At 37.1% G+C, this 20649-nt stretch overlaps 3 protein-coding genes across 3 annotated transcripts in view; 1 reads left to right on the top strand and 2 right to left on the bottom strand.

Annotated features, from left to right (window-relative positions):
• Positions 1 to 3103: 3103 nt before the first annotated feature.
• BRIX1 (biogenesis of ribosomes BRX1) lies at positions 3104 to 11323 on the bottom strand. The gene is made up of 10 exons (XM_061189184.1): positions 11026 to 11323; positions 8755 to 8866; positions 7345 to 7388; positions 5728 to 5798; positions 5540 to 5589; positions 5360 to 5433; positions 5150 to 5200; positions 4924 to 5025; positions 3755 to 3883; positions 3104 to 3511 (listed from the first exon to the last, which is right to left on the bottom strand). The coding sequence occupies exons 1-10, from the start codon at positions 11182 to 11184 to the stop codon at positions 3242 to 3244; spliced, it is 1062 nt and encodes a 353-aa protein (XP_061045167.1). The 5' UTR covers positions 11185 to 11323; the 3' UTR covers positions 3104 to 3241.
• RAD1 (RAD1 checkpoint DNA exonuclease) lies at positions 11319 to 18055 on the top strand. The gene is made up of 6 exons (XM_061189185.1): positions 11319 to 11457; positions 11920 to 12185; positions 13078 to 13186; positions 14553 to 14811; positions 16720 to 16818; positions 17156 to 18055. The coding sequence occupies exons 2-6, from the start codon at positions 11991 to 11993 to the stop codon at positions 17331 to 17333; spliced, it is 840 nt and encodes a 279-aa protein (XP_061045168.1). The 5' UTR covers positions 11319 to 11457; positions 11920 to 11990; the 3' UTR covers positions 17334 to 18055.
• Positions 14352 to 20649, bottom strand: part of TTC23L (tetratricopeptide repeat domain 23 like) — a 68012-nt gene continuing 61714 nt past the window's right edge. Inside the window, 1 exon segment of the mRNA XM_061189186.1 lies at positions 14352 to 14815. The gene's annotated coding sequence lies outside the window, so the exon portion shown is untranslated.

The raw sequence follows: 20649 nt of genomic DNA, 5'->3' as shown, positions 1-20649 counted from the left end.
AGCAGTCAGAGTGACACCAACTTGACAGCCGACCTGAGAGCTGAGATAGGAGTCTCATGGGATGAGATTCTGGAAAACATCTTGTGGTTCTTTAATGTGAGCCCTGCTTTTACAGATGAGGACACTCAGGCAAGTGGTTTGCTCAAGCCTCCCCAACCAATCAGTAGCAGGATTCGGTTGGATCGAATCCAGGTTTTTTAACTCTTTTCAGTTATCTTCGGTTACCACTTAATGAGATCTCTAATATTGCTTGTCCTGACCAATGTGCATGAGAAATAAGAGTAAATGACTTAAACTGAAACAATTTAAGAGCGAAGCATCAACACGTTTTGAAGTAACATAGTACTAAATGTTTTACCACCAATGTGAACGAAATTGTGCTGATCCACCCATCCATCACTCTTTAATCCTAACCTTCTGGCCTCTAAACCTACATTTCCAAGATTGGTTTACTTTAAGAATGAAGTTAAGGGAATTCCCTGACAGTCCAGTGGTTAGGACATGGCGCTTTCACTGCCAAGGGCCCGGGTTCCATCCTGGTCAGGGGAACTAAGATCCCACAAGACCAGCGGGCGGCCAAAAAAAAGAAAAAAAAAAAAAAAATGCAGTTAAGAGATAGTATTTAACCAATAGGTTTTGGTTGATCTAATTGATAAACTGTATTATGGGATGTAATAAGATCTGAACAACTGTTCCAAGCAATTTGATAAGGTGTCAAAATAGTATCCTAATTGTTAAGATTCCTCAGTATAGGACTTCCCTGGTGGCACAGTGGTTAAGAGTCCTCCTGCCAATGCAGGGGACACGGGTTCGAGCCCTGATCTGGGAAGATCCCACATGCCGCGGAGCAACTAAGCCCGTGCGCCACAACTACTGAGCCTGCGCTCCAGAGCCCGTGCTCCACAACGAGAAGCCACCGCAATGAGAAGGCCACACACCACAACAAAGAGTAGCCCCCACTCATTGGAACTAGAGAAAGCCCGCACACAGCAACAAAGACCCAACACAGCCAAAAATGAATAAAATTAAAAAAAAAATGCCTCAGTACACCAGAATATTTCACTGTAATGTGGAATGTTTACATATATCAGTTGTTAAATGTAGGCTGTCTTTGTCAACCATGTACAGTTAGAGAGAAGGGCTGGCTCTGTTGCTAACAAATATCTATTGTACAGGGTTTGGTATCCAAAGTTTAGGAAGCTGTCCCTTTCTTCCCTAATACCCTACATCCTGCACAGTCAAAACCAACCAACTCTAAACCTCAAGTTTCTAGGCACAACACTGTCCAACCAACTCACTACTCAAAATTCATACTTGCCTCTTTTCCAAAGAAGGAAGATACTATATGGTCTTGGATTGTAAATTGGTAATAGGTAGGGATTGAGAAGTTTGAGTTCAATGTAAAACAGGACCTTTCCCCATCTGAGAATGGAATTAGGGGAGGGGTGGTTGGACAAAAAGTGAAAAAACAAAGTACTTTTTTCTTCCTCCAACTCCATCTGGTTTTGCTACCTCTTTTTTTCCTCCTGAGGGAAAAAGGGATCTATTTTTATTTATAACATTGTATCAAAATTTAAAGACAATTACACTGCATATAAATTTCAGTCTAAAGATCTTCACTAAACAAGCTGACTTCTAAATGAACATGGACTTGGGAGATGAGGAATTCTCATTCAAATGAGTTATCCATATAAATGATTACGAAAGGGAAATATACAGCTAATTTTCATCCTATATTCTATCGCTTAAATAATGGCCTTTTTTCCCCTGCACTTAACCAGATTTGCCTTTCATTAGCCACATACAAGTATTGAATATTTCAAGTGAACCTCTGACTTGAATTACTTAAATTTCAAGGTAAGTAGCTTAACTTAGACTATTTCAAGATAAAGTAGCCTAATTATACACTCAAGGCCTTTCTTAGCAGAAAATTAGGAAAAAGTGAAATGGAAAAACTGACCATTCTGCCTACAGACAGATCGAAAATAAAGACAAAATTAAAACCCAAGTGACAAACTAAGAAAGATGCCTAGAAAAACCTCACTATATAAAACAGCCCTTACAAATTCATGTAACTACTACACAAAAGAAAACCCAGTATGTAGCCAAAAAACAGTATTCATTTTTTTACCTATCAAATTGACAAAGATTATCTCAGCAAGGGTGTAAGGAAATAAACACTAACCTCTGGTGAGGTACAATATTTAGGGGAACAAGTTCATAATTTTTGACCAGAGTTCTACTTATAGGAAACCACAAATATTGTACAAAATATCTACAGAAAGTTTGCTGCAAGCACCTATACCAGAAAAAGATAAAACTGAAATACTCATATATCCAACAAGCGACTGCTTAGATAGCTATGACAGAGTGCAATAGTATGGAATTACTAATCACATTGCAGAAAAAGACAGGAGAAAATGATTAGCATGAAATTAGTGGGTGACAAAACACCACATGCATGACCCCTATCCCTGGCCACTTGCACCCAGAATCTTGTCTTTCCATTACTAATCGACTTCCAGGGTGGTAAGCCCAGTGCTCTCTTTACTTCAAGTAAAGTTCTTTCATAACAGGAGAAATTCAAATCTCCTGGTGCCCTCTTAACAACTGTCCTGTTTTTCTTCCTTTTACTGTTAATTTGATAATTTACAGGCACTGCTTCTAAATTAAATTTGTAATCTACAAAAAGCTTTCAACACATATATTAACTCATTTGATTTGCAAAACCTAAGTATTTTTAGCATACATTTTCAAGGTAAGAAAACAAGATGAGAGGTTGGCTTTTCTGGGGCCTCACTGATTTGTGACTCAGGGACTCAAACCTCAGTAAGATGCTTTCCCTTCTAGCAGTCTACCCCAACTTTACCATCTGAAACTATGCTCTCAAAGTGCCTAATGCTGCTTTACGTGTAATAATGATCCAATAAATCTGTTTGAATTTCAGCTTTGCTAAACTCAAAATTTTAATCCAAGAGAGCAGGCCTAAACCTTAAGTGTGCTAAGTTTTTAATAATACAAACAAGCTTTGAAAAGGAAAACAGAAATTAAGTGCTGAGTTCTGATGATATTTTATTTAGAAAAACATAGGACCCCCCCCCCCGAAGCCACAAAATCTTAATTTTTCTCTTTTAAATGTCACACTAGTTAGATATAAGGTCGTCCCGAATAATAAATGTATGTACACCTTGAACATAAAATAAATATAAAACAACTGAGAACAAATTAGTTATCCATTGATTCATTTTGCATTCCCACGGTTCATCTTCTGTTTCATTTTCCTTTGCCTTTTATAAATCCTTTTCTTTCTTGCTTTCAAATCTACTTTTGGCTCTGGTTTTACCCACTGTATTTCTATCGGCTTTTCCTCAGCTGGTGTAACAAAAACATCTGCAGTGGGATCATGGGGAAGAATAGTCTTTGGTTGTTTCTTTCTCAGCTTCTGCACGTCTTTCACTTGCTGTTTCTCTCTGTATTTTGCAGCTGTGATGGATCTTATGACACGCCGATGCTAGAAACAAAAAAATATTAAAGGTGCTTTTGAAATAAAAATAAACATTTTATATATGGCAAGGACATTCACTTATGAACCCTACTTCCCTTCACCCTGCCTCATCAAAAAAAAAGCAATTTGTACGACTGTATGCAGCAAAAACCAAATTCAGTTTCACAGTTAACAGAACAGTTACTTGACAGAATTATTTTGGCCCAAGAGTTCTGGGACATCGAGGACCACTGAACAAAAACAGCTTACCATGTTTGGTGACTGGTAGTGAGGATTTTCATACAAAGTTGGTCCTCCAAAACTTCCCTGGAAAATCTTTATGAGATTTAAGACAAAACGGGGTCCTATTTCTACAAGAGCAGCATCTTCTTCTATGATCTTTAATAAAAAGGAAACATTTCATTTTGGTTTGGATATACTACTCCTAAAATGTATACAGGCTATATCCTCATTACAAATGTACCTAAAATAACTGACAACCAATGAAGTTAAGGTGGAAGTGAAACTTGGCAAGTGCCAAATCATCAATACTTTCTGAAATACATTACTGGTTACAGGTAGTTGTCATAGGAAAATATAAATGCTTTTTCAGTGTGTATTTAAAATTGAGTCACTTCAATTTGGTCTGTATCTTGCTTCTCACAATGCGCGTCTTCTTGAAAAATTGTGGTTAAATGAATATTTAAAACTGCAACCATGATAACAAAACGTATGAAAGCACTCTATGGGGCACCCTTTCAAAATTTAAATCAACCCCTAAATTGTTTTTATAAATTTAATTCAAATTAGATTAAAAGGTAGATAAAAAGACATTGGCAAAATTTCTTTTTGAATAGTTACTGACTGTGGAATTAAGAGGCAACTTCTGAACTACAAATATTACTATAGTTTGTTAAGGTATGCCTGCCCTCAGGGGTTAAGAAGGGGATATGTTTAACTCACATTGCAAAGTAACCAATATAACAACAACATGCAGAAAAGAGCCCAGTTTACTTCATAAGCTGTCTGAAATTTTGCGTTGCTGCTCTCTTCTACCTCTCCACAGATTTCCAGAATTACCTCTCCTCCTGGATGAATCACTGTATGACTCATCTAATAGTTCTCATTGAATGCTTTCTACAGGGGTTATGTTTTTCAAAGTCTTAAACCCCACCTCACCCCTGGTAGATTCTAACCTCTTGGGAGAGAAACTTATATTTTACTCAATATATAGTGGCTTGTTAGAAAATCCATACACCATATTAGCTGACAGCCATGAACCTAAGTTATGAGATAAAGGTTATTTACTACAAGTCTGTGGGGAAAAGAAAGCGATGTAAAAGAAAAGAAAAGAATTTATCATTTGCATTTTCCATATCTATAAAAACAATATATCCCAATTTATTTCAAAGTATAATTAAAAGTTAATTAAAGCTAACCTGAAAGTTCCGAAACCATATCCTATTATCCAAAATAGCGAACGTAAACACATGGTCCACAAATGGTTGACTTTTGGGATGATACCGTGGTGTACTAAAGATCTAGTGGGAAAAAGGACACATTAGTTCTGTATTCTATGACATGTGTGCTTTAGATAGCTAAGTTCAAAGGAAGACACTCATTTATAATATTTTACTAAAAATAGTTTCTAGTAAAGATATTTACCTGAATTAAGAGTTCTTTTAACAAAGCAAAATGTGGTAATTCATCAAAAGCCTATAAAAATAGAGTGAACATATTACTTGACAACATTAGTTTTGTTTATAATTGTTTGTGTTTTTATATTAACTAAATTGAATTATACAACTATATCCACCAAAAACCAACCATGCACAGTAAGAAAATTAGACCTCATACACTAAATGAGAAACTTACAGGATCAAAAGACAAGAGGGGCCGAGAACCTTTCAAACAGTTTCCAGTCATCTTTAGCTCAGCTAGAGTATGAACTAAAAAAATTATAACAGCAACAAAAATAGTTATAACTTTGGCACGATTATCCCAAAAGATTATTTTCAATTTTCTCACAAAAACTTTTAAATTGAGTCAACTTACTATTTTGAACAAGGAATTTAGCAGATGGTCCATGAGGTGAATTTGAAAGCCTAAAAAATATAAAAGCTTTTTCAACTAATTAAAATTTAGAACATAGTAAAAGCTTACTACCAATTCAGTTTAAAAGACACCATAATGTGCTAATAATATTCACATATTCTCTAATCTTATTTAATACATTCTCTTACCACATATAGAGATCTTGTTTTTTCTTAGCTTCAAAATAGATACATTTATTGCAGTTTTTTATTTCACAAACCTAAATGGAGCAAAGTATAGAAAAATGAAGTGGATAATAAAAATAAGATCTAAAGCAATTCAATGCAATGAATATTTAGATGCCTCCAAAAATGCTTAAGCAGGTTACTAGGCTACAAAGGTCTAAATCAAGGTAAATTTATTCATGGAAACGTTTAAAGTTCCTCTTAGGTGTTCTGTCCAAGGTAAACTGTGCTCTGCCCACCTCTTTGGTGGAAGCAGCTACTCTTTCTGGCCTAGCATTTTTACTGGCCTCCCTTGGGGAACCTCTTCTTCTGACCATGGTCCTGTGTACAAACTACGAAGATTTAAAACAAATGCCCCAGGGATAAAGCACATTACAATTAGCCTCACCAACTGTAGAAAAATACAGTACTTATAGAACCAAAAACATCCTTTATAATGGTTACTTTGATTTTTAACTCTTTAGCTTTTCGATTTTAAGCTCAAGAAATTTGTTTTTTCTTCCTCATCTGTACTACCATTTCTGTGATTTGGTTCTGTAAAATCACTAAGGAGTTGGTGAAAGGCAAGTATACAAAACCTATTTCAAGTTGAATTAAACTTCAACATCTTAAAGATTTACAAAGTCACAATTGAGAAATATACAAAAACAATAAAAGGAATGAAGTCCTATATTATTGTAGTGTTCATAAACTAATACATATACACTTCCTGAGGCTTAAAGAATTCTTCAGTCCAATGCTTTTGTTCCTTACTGGTCTTACAATAAACACAACTACACACTAAGTTGTGAGCTTTAGTTGCTGGCAACCCACATCCTGTTTATTTCTCCTATCTTCACTTGAAAATATACTACTTGTTTAGGGCCTGTCTCCCCCATTAGAATGGAAGCTCCATGATGACAGGGGCGTTTTTTTAAACACAGTTTCTATAGAATAATGCCATGATAGAGCAGCACTTCCAAAATTTGTGCTAAATGAATTACAGAGGCCTTTCTAATAGCTAAAGAGAATTATCTTAAAACAATTCTTCTAAGTTTTAAAAGAAAATCTGCTCTGAAAACGCAAGTTTAGTCTTCAACAATACTTTGAAAATTTAACATATTACTAGTTTGTAATATCTTAAGAGCAAATATCACATGCACCGCTTTTAAAACTGGCAAAATACTTTTCAATGAGTTTTTAAAAATATTTAATGGGCTTTTTATTTTATTTACGTTGATAATTTTTATGAGTACCTACTATGAATTTAGCACTGTACTAGACATGAGAAAAAAAAAGAATGAGATAATCCTTGTCCTCAAGAAATTTCAGTATGCTTGTTGAGAGAAGACAAATATAAGAATGATCAAGAAATAATATATACTGAAGCACTAAACTTTGTGAAATAGACAATGAGTACTATAAAAATTTAAAAGGCAGATAATTAAAGTTCATAAAATTTGCATATCTTATACAAAACAACTTAAAAGTCACTGAGTAACTGACTTATTTTTTAAATGAACTATTTCTAGTGTTCCAAATATTGTGTTCCTAAATACAATGTTGCTAGAATATTTTACTTTAATTAATTTCTAAAATTACCTCGTTAATCACAAATAACTTATCTTTACGATCCATTTTAGTATCTATAAAAACAAAAAAAGGTAAGTAAACAAAAAATTTCGAAGCTACTTCAATCAAATCACACATACTTTCTAGAAAATTAAATATTAAGTGTTTTTATAATCTTCAGTTTAAATGAGATTTTATTAATCTTCAAAATGATTAGACCTGAAAACACATGACCTCTTTAAAAATCTTGTTCTTTTGAAATGTAAAAATGAGTGATTAAACATAGTCCTCAAGAATTATAAAGCTCTAAGCAGTGTCTCTTACTTGTGTACAGACATACCTCAGAGATGCTGCCGGTTCAGTTCCAGACTACCATAACAAAGCGAATATCGCAACAAAGCGAGTCACACAAATTTTTTTGGTTTCCCAGTGCATATAAATGTTATGTTTATACTATACTGTAGTCTGTTAAGTGTACAGTAGCATTATGTCTAAAAAAACAACGTACATACCTTAATTTAAAAATATTTTAGTGCTAAAAGATGCTAACAATGAAAGAGTTTGAAATATCGCAAGAATTACCAAAATGTGACACAGACACAAAGTGAGCAAATAAATGCCACTGAAAAAACGGCACCAAGAAACTCGTTTGACGCAGGGTTGCCACAAACCTTCAAATGGGGGAAAAATGCAATAAAGCGAAGCACAATAAAAAGAGGTATGCCTGAATTCTATGAATCCCTTTCAAACATGGGAAAATTCTCACAAACCACATTTAGAGCTCATAAATTAAAATTCTCTCATTATTTTCAGAGACCTGAAGATGTAACAGCAGACCTCAGTTTGAGAAACATTGGTCTAAAGAACTAAGTTATTACCTAGAATTAAAACCAAAAGCACCTCCCAACACAGGCACAAAAACACCTGCATGAGGGCGCTGTCACAGTTATAAACCCCAAACTAGATGTTCTTCACTTGCCTGTAAGATACCCCATTACTAAAAAGAAAAGCTTGGCACTTAGGAGTAGACTGAGTCCCAACTTGAAGGTGCTTGAAATCCTACTCCTGGCCCATTAAGTTTTTTAATAAAAAGTTTTTTTAAATGCAGAAAGCAATACATGGCAGTCCCGAATCATTTAGAAGGACAAACCAGCTCATGACCTCTGAGAACATTACATTGAAGGCATTCCTGGACCTTTAAGAAATGTTTTGCTAGTTGGGATATCTGTTTAAGAAAGTGAAGAGAATGTTTAATGAATTTTGCAAAGAATTTCTAACAAAATATTAATTGGAAAAATCTTGGCACTGAACAGATACACTTCTGAGAAGTCATGGTTCTTTACCTGATATGCTGAACGAACAAAGTGTGACTCAAAGTGAAAACATATAAACAGGCAAGTTTACAAATACAAAATTTTAAAGTATATGATATAAAGGTACCTGCTTTAGAATGAGGCATCAACATTCTCAAGTCTTGCATTAAATGTCTTGTTCTGAAATTTATTCCTCTAGAAGAAAAGATGAGAATCCGTTCCTTATTTTTCCACTTGCCCTAAAGAAAAAAAAAGTGAGATGAATTTTAACATTTCATAGTGAATCTATCTTGTTTGTTTGTTTACAGATAAAGCTTCCAAGTAGCAAGCCAAACAATCCTGACCTTAATCTTTAATTCAATATCTCTGTAGCACTCACTGACCCCAGCTGCTACCCAGAAATCTCCTTGGCTTCCCTTCTTTTTGTTTTTTTTTTCTTCAATCTCTCCAATTCCTCCTCCTGACTCTAAAGATTCTTTCTTAGCCCTCTTTTTTATTTCTGATCTCTCCAGGACAGAGTTCTCATAATCACTCTCACAGCTTTGATTGTCAACTAACTCTACAGAAAGGTAAGGAACTCTTTCTAGCCCTAATAATCCAAGTATCTGGCTTACCTCAAATTCAACTCTAGAATACCAACCCTTAAAATCTGGTAAATTTCCTTGCTATTTATTTTTCTGATGATGTCACCATCATTTCAGTCCCCCATGCTTTGACTCTTCTGTTTGCCCTTGTTCTCTCATATCATAAGCACTAGTAAATTCTATCAATCTCTCTTTGCAGCAACTTAGTCCTCTCCTAGTGATACTGCCTTCAAGCTTCAGATTCTTAATCTCTTATCAACTGCAAATCTTCTAAATGCTGGTCTTTCCAGCCAGAAGCTCCTCCAACAGACAAGGCAGACTACCACCTACATGCTCCAATCACATCTTTACCTTCCAGGGTTTTCTAAACAAAGTCCAAAATGACACAGCTTTAACACTGGATTCTAAAATACATCTATATTTCTACCTATTGCCCCAAATACACCCTACACTTTAGCCAATTTGGCTGTACTTTTTAAATTGTCAGCATTTCGTCCACTTCAACACCTTTGATTAGTTTTTTTTCTCTCTCTTGCTCTCTCCCTCTTATATTGTTCCCTCTCATTTTTGAATATCAGAATTTTGCCCTTACCTTGGGATCCAGCTCAAAGGCTAAATCCTTCATGATCCCTTACCTGGTTATCCTAAAGTAATCTTTATCTCTTGCACTTCAGTAGTATTTTTTATATTGTGACTCAGATCATAGCTACTATCATATTTCTTTCTAGCTCTTAAAGGGAAGAGTGAGAACACTAACATTTACAGAAAATCTACAAGAAGTCCAGCTTATTTTTCACAAAAAGTAAATCACATTTTCTTGCTCTTAATTTGCAGGTGAGCAAAGAGTTCAAAACGTCCCTGATAATTAATATCAGGGCTAGAATTCAAGCTCATCTTGCATACTAAAAGCTAACTCCTTTCCCAGTGCTTGCCACTCCGCCACAAAGGGTCATTTATCTATCACTCACTACGTGGTAGACAGAGGTCTATGCTAAGTTTGGGAGCGGGGGGAGACAGAAATTAAGCAATCAAACACAATTCTTGTCTCCACAGTATCTGATCTAGCTTACAGAGCTCTCAGTTGAATGAAAGTTAAGTCCAACAACTTCTGCTCACCTCCTTTTGAATAAAAACCATCAACTCATATGAGTTCTTAGTTTTCTTCTAAACTCCAACATGTTAGGAGGAAGTGGTCATGTTCTAGTTTTGCAATCCCAAAGCAGGGGAAACCTAATTTCTTAAGTGCCTGGCACGTTAAAACTTTGTCGAATATACGTAAAGGTCATACTATCTACTCCAGTTTTCGTTACCCCTTGAGAGTTAAAGATCAAACAAGTCAAAATCATAGTCCCAAAGGAGAGCAACTTTTAAACGACCGCATAACAAGCTTCAGGATCCCTAACTGACCGCAGCTCATTATGGCAGAATGTGGAATTCTGGAAGGGATTCACTGGAATTCATCACTGGAAGGGATATACTCGAGAGCGAGAAACAACTGGAGGGAAAAACTACTATCCTCCAACGACAACAAAAAATGGAGTAACTGGAAGACCAAACCCTGTAACTGAGCCCCCGTAAGTCGCTTCCTGTGAGCCGGGTAAGAGCTCAGAAGTCCGCCCTGTCGCTCAGCCCGCAGCCTCCAAGACTGCGGCCACGTGAACGAGCGTTAAATGTAAACGCGGTAGCGGATCCCGCCGGGAGACATGGGACCGAGCTCCCGAAACACCCCTGCAACTCGGAAACCCGCAGAGCCATCATGTGGTAAGCAGCCCCAACAAAGGCGCGTGAAGCCACGGCCGCAGAGCCTCCTCTACCTTGCAAACCGGGCCTGGGATACGATCTCTCTCTTCCTCCTCCGCCTCCTCTGCTACGTCGCTCGGCTTAGCAGGCGGCTTAGCATCTTTTTCGTTTCTTTTTAGCTTTTTCGCCTGAAACGCCGGGCCTCCACGCCGTTTCCTCTTCGTCACCGCCATCTTGCTCCCCGCCTTCACTCTGGGCCTTCCTTCCGGCTCGGCCGCTCGCTCCGCTTTCCCATCTCTATGGTCCCGGGGCTCGGCTCGGCAGTCCTCCTCCTGCTCTATGGTGCCTCTTTCCCGTCTCTGTGGTACGGCTCGCTCGGCTCTCTAGGCCTCGTCTATCTCTGTGGTGACGGTGGCCGAGCTGGCCGGGCCATCTGAAAAGAGTGGCGGGAGTTGCTCCACTTCTTCCCCAGTTTTCCGGGAGCTGCGTCCTGGCCCGGCGCAAAGGTAAGGTTTGGGTGCTCGGGATCCCGAGACTAGTAAGCGGGTGCCGTGGGCTGGTGAGCCGCGCTGTCTAGGACTCTTCGAGGACCTTCCGAGGACTCAAGCCCGCCCCTCTATCGCCTGTTCTGTTAGGAGTAAGGTTGGAGGCGCGGACACCTCAAAACCGACCCGGGGGATACGTAGCCCCAGTTTGGTTGAAGCTGGCCCCGAATGACCGTGTTAGTTGGCCTATTTTTATCCTTCGTAACTTTTCGTGTGTTACTGTCTCCTTAGTAAAGACGACGAAACCGTAGCTTACAGACAGTAATTTCCCCCCAAGTTAGAGACAGTTAAGTGGCAGAGGTGGGGTTCAATCCCTGCTCCGCCGTGTTCAACGTCTAGGCCTCTTGCACTCGGCTCAACGCCGGTTGAAATCGCGGGCCTCGTCAGCACTGACGCGGAGTTTTATCTGTCGCATCTCATCAGGTGTTTCGTGACCCCGCGGGAGCGGGTGTTGGCACCTGGAGCATCCCTCGGGGCCGAATGCGCCGTGGACCATGCCCCTCCTAACCCAGCAGATCCCAGATGAGAATGATTACAGCTTAGTGGCCAGCCTTGACAACGTCAGGAATCTCTCCACTATCTTGAAGGCCATTCATTTCCGAGAACATGCCACGTGTTTCGCTACTAAAAATGGAATCAAGGTTACAGTGGAAAACGCAAAGTGTGTGCAAGCAAATGCTTTTATTCAGGTATGGAAGTAGGCACCTTTAAGCCTGTGACATATGATATTCTTCACCAAGCTCAATGAATTCCGAGGGTCTTACTAGACATCATTTAAGTTAGAGAACAAAATATCATTATTTGAATTATTTTTCTCTTCTGGTAACAAATTCTTTCCCTATCGTGTTTTACAGAGATAATGGTTAATAATAATAATGTCTAAAATATATTAAGCTAAACTATAGGCGAGCACTTTTTTGAGTGTTTTATATGTTGCCAACAGTCCTGCAGCTGGCAAGTGGCATAGTTGGGATGAGAACCCAGAACACTTGTTTCCATAGTATGTGCTCTTTTGCACTACCTTCCTATTATTAATTTTTTTCCTTGTATTGGTTATAATCTATTTGTTCTTACAAAGTAATATTTGTATGGTTCAGATAGGATTTCAGATTTAATTCAGCATTTTTTTAGCACACCTCAGTGCACAGTGTGACCTCAGGTACAGAGGGATAAATAAGGCATGGTTCCTGTCCTCAAAAGAAATTGAAAACCAGTATGACTCATGCGGTGTCTAATTGTTTGGCTGTTTTCCAAATGACCTTCGCCGAACTGATGGGCACAAAATGGAGATAAGGGAGAGTCACGTGGAGGATAGTTTAGCTCCAAGAAGCTAGATGAAGGACCTTTCATAAAGTTTTGCACGGGACTGAAATCAGTTACACCTTCAACTGTTGAGTAGCAGTATTCTAATGGATCACAATTGAAAAAGTTTAAGATGTTCTGATTGATAATCAGAAATTATTTTCATGGGGTTAGCACAATATTGTTATTTTAAAAACATATAAAGTGAAATCTAGAACCTTATCTGTGAGTTTTCATTCTTTAATATATATACATTTTCACATTTACTTTTTTTCATAGGCTGGAATATTTCAAGAGTTTCGAGTTCAAGAAGAGTCTGTTACTTTTCGAATTAATTTAACCGTCCTTTTAGACTGTTTATCTATTTTTGGATCAAACCCTATGCCAGGTGAACTATTTTATTATCATTATAACAACATAAAAGCATTATACAGAATGGTCAGAAAAATACAGGCAAAGTTATTAGAATATAAGTAATATAAACATTTGTTTAGAAAATTAATTGCCAATTCATTTTTCATTTGCCACAATCATGGATTCTGATTTTTCACAGTGTTAATAGAAAGTGTGCTTACGGTTCTTTTCATATTTGCAAAAGTATTTACATTCATCTTTTTTTAAATTTATGAAGCTTTTAGGATTTTAAATTTGAACTAATCAAAAGAAGACTTTGAACATGTCTTAAATATCTTTAACATTGAGAAATATGTTTTAATTGCTTCTTTTTTCTAACTTGTCTAGAATTACAGTTAGTGGCAGAAAAAATAAGATACCAATTGTCCTGACTCCCAGTTTACTGTGTTCGAAATTTGTTTGCTTTTTTTCTTTAATCCCTGTTTATAAATTATGTTTATTTTCTTAAATGCTTTCCTTTAAAATATTTATATATTTTTAGGAATAGTGAATTTGGTTGCTCTAGATATAAAACAACAAGGAATCCCTAGAAGAATGATTTTTTATTTCATAGGAAAGGAATCTGGATATTTGCTAGGGAAAATTCAGTTATGGTCTTCTAGAAAACATATTTTAATTTTGTAATGACAATTCCATTATTATTGGAATTGGTTAAAATTATATTTTCTAATGCAGTGTTCCCCAGCTGGTTTTCCATAAAAGCATCTGCCTTCCCCCATTCCTCACTGTGGTTCTCCACCCAGTAAGGAAGAGGAACTTGAGTGTCCTGTCATATTCCTCCTCCTCTCTAGTGGTTTGCAGAGGTAAAACCCTAACCACCAGTAACCATCCTTTTTCTCCCAATTAGACCTTAAAATTTGAGGAAATGTAAAGACTCTCTCCCAATAGAAAAGGTTGGAAGGGTCCTTATCACAGTGAATACACTGATGTTATAGTAAGACAATATATCAAAGCAATCCATCGTTGCACAAATTGAACCTTCACGAATAGCATAGCCTATTCCACAAGAGTTATTACATGCAGTATTGGACCGTATAGATTCTCCATCCTGAAGTTGTATATATATAATCAACTGTTTCTGAGGTGGTTTTTGGCAACCTGGAAAACGATTTCAAAGAGTTACATTACATTTTGTTCCCAATTTTTTACAGTTATTTTTGGAATTGTCTACAGACAGCTATCATCAGGGAAGATGTGATCCCTTCTTATAAGGATATACATACATATATGCTAGAAATGGACAGGATAAAATATTCTTGAGGAGTTTTAGGCATCATGTGAGGAGAAGCTGAACCCAGAGCTATAAGCTAAGCCCCGAGTATGATCTGCTTCCATTGCAGGGACTTTAACTGCACTTAGGATGTGTTACCAAGGTTACGGTTACCCTTTGATGCTATTTCTGGAAGAAGGAGGAGTGGTGACAGTCTGTAAAATCAATACTCAGGAGCCCGAGGAGACTCTGGATTTCGATTTCTGCAGCACCAATGTCATTAATAAAATTATTCTGCAGTCAGAGGGACTCCGTGAAGCATTTTCCGAATTGGATATGACAAGTGAGGTCCTACAGATCACCATGTCTCCAGATAAACCTTATTTCAGGTACCTGAAAGCAGTACAGTTATAGTTAATGTAGTTTACTCCATCTCCCTACTTACACATTTGCTTAGGATGCAGAATTTTTATTATCCAGGTTACTAGAATTTTCAGAACTTTAGAGAACTTTTACTCTTACTTCATACTTTTTTAGGTCAGGACACTAGGAAGACCCAGGAAGATTAACTCACTATTTAAAGCTTCATAGGTAGTGTTGGTTTCTAGAAAAGTAGCCCAGTCTCCTAGTTCATAACCTAGTGGTCTTTGCATTGTTGTACTACTTACTGTTGTAGATAGGTTGCATCGTGAGGAAAATTGGGCTTAAACTTTTGGAAAAGGTGTTTGTAGTGTACGGTATCTCTTTTTCTTTCCTTTCAAGTTAGTACAGGATGCAAAAGGAAATAGCTGTTTTCTATACATGGTTCATTCACTAAGTATCTATTGATCACCTACTGTGTGCATATTTGCCTTATTAAGCACTACAGGAATGAACAGCTTCAAATCAAGGTGACAAGGATATATGTGAAACAGCTCAGAGGGAACAAAATTACATTCCATTAAGTTCCAAAATAATATACATAAATACTTAGGGAAACAGCACTTAGGCAGGAATGGTCAAGGGGAGCTTCCTAAGAGAGGGCAATTTTCATCAGGAATACAGTGTCAAAAACTATCTAGCTGCTTCTCACGTTTTGACCCAACAAATTATGAAATGGCAAAACTCTTTTCATGATTAGAATCAATTTAGAGAGAGAATTTAAATGTCTTCTCTTTTGAAATATTTCAGAATATTAAAGAGTAAAGGAGTTAAATACATATAGTATGAGAGGTGTAACTGTTCTTTTTGTATCTACTTTAGAAGAGCTGCAGGCCTTTCTCATAGGTTAGGCAGTTAAAAATTTGGCTCAAGATTGGTTAAAATGTTAATCAAAATGGAAATCAGTGGAACCCTACTTAAGCAGTGATATGAATTAAAATTCCAGGCACTTAAACAGAGTATTCCAGAGGCTCCCCATCTAAATGATCTCTCAGCATGAGTAACTAGATGGATCATGATATCTTTCATCGCCCATATAGGAAATTACTTGATGGTGGGGAACTGGAAGTTGAAATATTTTTTTTGGATACATTAAACTTGAGGAGCCTGTGACACTAGGGAGTAGTTGGATATACAGATCTAGAGCTCAGGAGATCAGTCTAGACTGGAAATTTAGATTTGGGAGCCATCAGCATGGCTGGGCATGGACAACATAGCTGAGAGAAAGAGGTGATGTTAGAAGAGAGGAAAGATGGATCCTGGGGAGAGTCAGCACCTAGGTCTTTATCACTGTGCTCATATAGTGCTCAGCCACATGTTAACCCCAAAGCAAATGATCAGTAAGTTCATGCAGATTAAGTAAACATATAAACATTCATAAATTGTCTACAAACTGCTGATATTACCAAGCAAAGAAAACCATAAAACAGCCTGAAGAACAGTCTGGGATTCAGAAAAGCCCTAATTGCTTGGTGGGGCAGTAGAGACAGGGAACAGGACCCCAGGCTTGCAGTTGATGAAGATCAGGGTCTTCGGTCACTCCTCAGCTCTTTCCTGTTATATGGTTCTGATTTCAGGAGGACGAAAGGACAATATCAGAGTAGAATTCAGGTAATGAAATTGAGGCAAACCCCTATGGATTCCTTTTGTGACTGGCTTTTTTCAAAGCCATTTATTAGTTGCTAGCTCTCCTGTACTCCCACAGCATCCTACAGGAATCTTCATTATGTAATTGTTATAGTGTCTTGTCAACAGGTGTTTACATACCTGTTTCACTCACCAGAATGAGCTTCTTAAGGAAGTGTTTTCTTATTTGGATCCTAATGTGGCTTATTGTTGGACCAATGAATAAATGAGTTGCTCATTTTCTACTATAGGTTATCTACTTTTGGGAATGCAGGAAGCTCCCACCTTGACTATCCCAAAGATTCTGATTTGATGGAATCATTTCACTGTAATCAGACCCAGGTCAACAGGTCAGTTCTTAATATAGAGGTTGCCATTGGAGATGAAGGTGAGGTTAAATACCACATTCCTATTAAATAAATTTTTTAAAAATTTCAATGTGTAGATAAAAGTATAGCATTAAGAAAAACAAATAGTAGGTTGCTGGGTTTACTTGGGTATTTTGGATTGCAATAGTGGATGAAATTTTTAAAATGAAGAGAAAATACTAGCAAATTGGACAAGGATTTGATTTTATTCTTATATTTGCTACTTGGTAGTTCTTGGCTAATTTTTGTCCTTTACTTGGAATTATGAGCACTGCTTTAAGTGTGTCCAAATAACAGCTTTTTATTTATTTTTCTACAGATACAAGATTTCTTTACTGAAACCCTCTACAAAGGCATTAGTCCTATCTTGTAAGGTATCTATTCGAACAGATAACCGAGGATTCCTCTCATTACAGTATATGATTAGAAATGAAGATGGACAAATATGTTTTGTGGAATATTACTGCTGTCCTGATGAAGAAGTTCCTGAATCTTAGTATTAAGTATGGCAAGCCACTGTGCTATTTATGTGCACAGTCATGATTGGTCATGTCCTCATTCTGAGTGCAGCACTCTTTGTGATTTCTTATTGGATTTTCTAAGGGGAAGAAGCATGGAAGAGATAGGAGCGAAGTCCCTGCCCTCTAATAGTTGCTGTATATTTTATAAGTAATGTTTTCACGTAGTCACAGATTATCCAGTACTGGACTAGCCTGCGGTTCTGTCTTTTGAACTCATGGGAATCGTTATGAGCCAAGATGAGTAAGTTTTATGTTTTATTCTACTTAAGCAGGACATTCCAAGAGTCTAAAAATTTAAAGTTTGATGAAGCATATCTGAAATGTTCTTTTATTTATTTACTGTTAGAAAAAGCAGTGGCATACGGGCATCGCTCCCTAATTGGAATTCTGGAGAATCTGTCTTAGAGCAGTGGTTCTCAGAGTGTTGTGCCTAGATCACCTGGAAACTTGTCAGTAACTCTGGGGGTGGGCCAGCAATCTGTAGTTTAAAAAGCTGCCCCCCAGGAGATTCTGATAAGTGCTCAAGTTTGAGAACCACTGTTTTAAAGGATACTTTTTTTAAAATAGTCTTTAATTGCATTGAAGTGACTGCTTTTAACTGATTTCTTCACAAATGTTCTGAAGTTTAGGCTTCGTCAAACAAGTCTGAATAATTATATGATTTATTTTTCAAGTGTACATTTTGAAGACATCTGTGAACAGGCTATAAAACAGTCTTCAGAGTTACAGATTTTCATCTTGTTCTGAAAACTGTTCAGTGTAGTAAGTACTTATTAGATACCTTCTATTTGCCTATAAGAGTTTCTCAATCAAACCATGGTGTACAAAACCATGTATTAAGTGATTTTATACTTTCTTAGGTAGTTTTCAATGAAATAATTTTTGTGGTATGTAGGTTAAGAAAATATAACACTAAATTATCTAACTTGTTTTCTATTAGAAAAAGTATATAACTAAAATGAAGTTTCTGCACCATGTGACAACAGCTCAGTGTCTCTCAGTGGCCAGGCACTTTCGGCCTTCGGAGAGTATTTCAGCAAAGCACTTCAGGGAAAAGCTCCTCTAGAACATTATGTAGGCACTGCTCCCAGGCACGTGTACAATTTGTGCAATTCTGGGTGTCTAGTTCAGGGTGAGTACCTGATAACTAATAAATCTTCCAGGCAATCTCAGGGTGCCCAGCTGGTACAAAAGAAGTTGGAGTTTTGTAAAGTATAGTACATGTTTGAGAAGGAAATGATTAAATCTACTAAATGTCCAAATATTTTTTTGTCTGGATAAACACAAGTCTAAAACATAATTATGAAAATATTTAATCAGTAAACATTTCAAGGACTACAGTTTTCCTTTAAATTTAAAATAGGGCGGTTGTTTTTTTTTTTCAGTGGCATGTCTAGTACCTAGAACAGTACCTAGGATACAATAATATTTGTTAGGTGAAAGAACCTCCACTTTCAGATTATTAGTCACTATTTAATTCCATTATTTAGGTTTGAATTTATTTTGACCTAATGTATTTTTTTTCAAGTTGAACCTATAAAGAATTTAAAACATGTATCGACTTAATAAGACTTTTTTGCACATTTAAAACTATTATTTTAGCCGCACGTATCTTGAGTTATTTAGAATTCAGAAACTAATGAATTTAATTCTTTCTAAATCACCCTGACATCAAGGTGTGACTTAATAAAGAATTTTCTTTTTATGCGCACTCTTATTTGTCTAGTTTAACTTTGTTCACGTTCCTATGAAAGACCACTAGGGGGAGCACTTCCTCAGGCAGAGCAGGATGCTTTGGTGTCTACAAATTCAGTTCATGTGTCACATATAGAAGACTATGATCTTATTTTTAAGATTATCTTTGCCTTTTTGAAGTTTATCTCATATTCTTTCCAGTAAAATTGTGCTTACCAGGAATAGGTAGGTAATATTTTTTCCATTTTTTAATTCCTTTATTCCCTACTTGATGATGTGTTTCCACCTAGAATGAATGATTCAAAACAACAAAAATAAAATGATTTGTTAAATTCTATTGTTCTAATAAAAATAAGTCTTGTAACATAATCATTTTTACAAGAAGCCACAGAATTTCTGTGGTGCCATCGAGTAGTCCTGCTAAGAATTAGTTACAGTTGCTGGAAGGGCAGCATTTGGCATTCCCTATAGCTTAGGGTGAGGGGTTTTCAGAACAGTGTAGACTCCCTTCTCCCCTTCCTGTCTTCACACTGCTGGCCCTTGTCCCCACGTGAAACAAAAGCTGTTGGGTCCTGAGAAATTAGGGAGATTGTATAGTATTTTCTCTTTTCCCAAGTATGTATTAGTAGTGTTTTTATACACGTGTCAGGTTACGTGCACCCCTGCGGCAGGCAGTTGGCAGCTCTACTGTGGATTTCTCACTCCAGCAGTGGACAGCTCGTGCTCTAATCAGAAATGCCACAGGCGGCTGTTACAGGTGTTTCTGGCATCCATATCTTAGTCACGGCCAGAAGTTTCGGTAATTAGCAGAGTAAATGTTTGAAGTAGGTTTTCTTTTGGAAATTAATAGCTCATTGATCAGTATAATAGCTAATAGTAGTGGCTCTCATTGGTAAAACTAGAAGTATTCAGGATATGTGAACTAAATTATTTCAGAGTAGTTCCCCATCCTTGCATGGAAAGGATACAAGAATCTAGTGAGGCCTGTAGCCTGTACCCTTAGGCCTGGTGTATACGGCTTGACCCCCCTAAATGGTCTTACTTCCTGCCATTTTGTCCAAAGATTTCCGGTTGCTTGTTGCTGAATGGATTAGGACAATCCCTTCTCTGGAATATTGTCAGGTTTGCCTTAAGTGGACCTTTCATGGAAAGTGGTGGGTAAACTGCCGAAACAGAGAAGTAAGGCTTCACTGAGCTTATGAAACAGGTTGCATAAACTCTTTGCATGCTTGCTAATGAACGTTTATTAAAATTTGTATGTGGGACAGTTGATCTGGGCTTGATTGTTTTTTTCCTACCTTATCTACCTCAAATTTCAGTGGCCAGTAGCTAACTTAAAAGAATGTAAAAGTTGTATATGACCTTATTGACTAGGTCAGCTAGAAACATCAGGTGTTTGATCGGACTGTTATCCAGATAGCTGCTTCCCACTGAATGAGTTTAGAAAGTAGTTTAGTTCTCATCTACAGTCTGCCAAGAGTGAAACTTTGTAGTAAGTTGTGTTGTGCTGAACATTTCCAATGTAGTTTCTTAAAACTTAGGGATTTCACAAAATAGTAAAATTTTAAAACTTTTGGAACCAAAATAGGTGACAACT

This window comes from Eubalaena glacialis, chromosome 4, assembly GCF_028564815.1.
Source record: "Eubalaena glacialis isolate mEubGla1 chromosome 4, mEubGla1.1.hap2.+ XY, whole genome shotgun sequence".
NCBI classification, from domain to species: Eukaryota; Metazoa; Chordata; class Mammalia; order Artiodactyla; family Balaenidae; genus Eubalaena; species Eubalaena glacialis.
The sequence above is the reverse complement of the archived record's forward strand: the minus strand, read 5'-3'. Positions and strand labels throughout refer to the sequence as shown.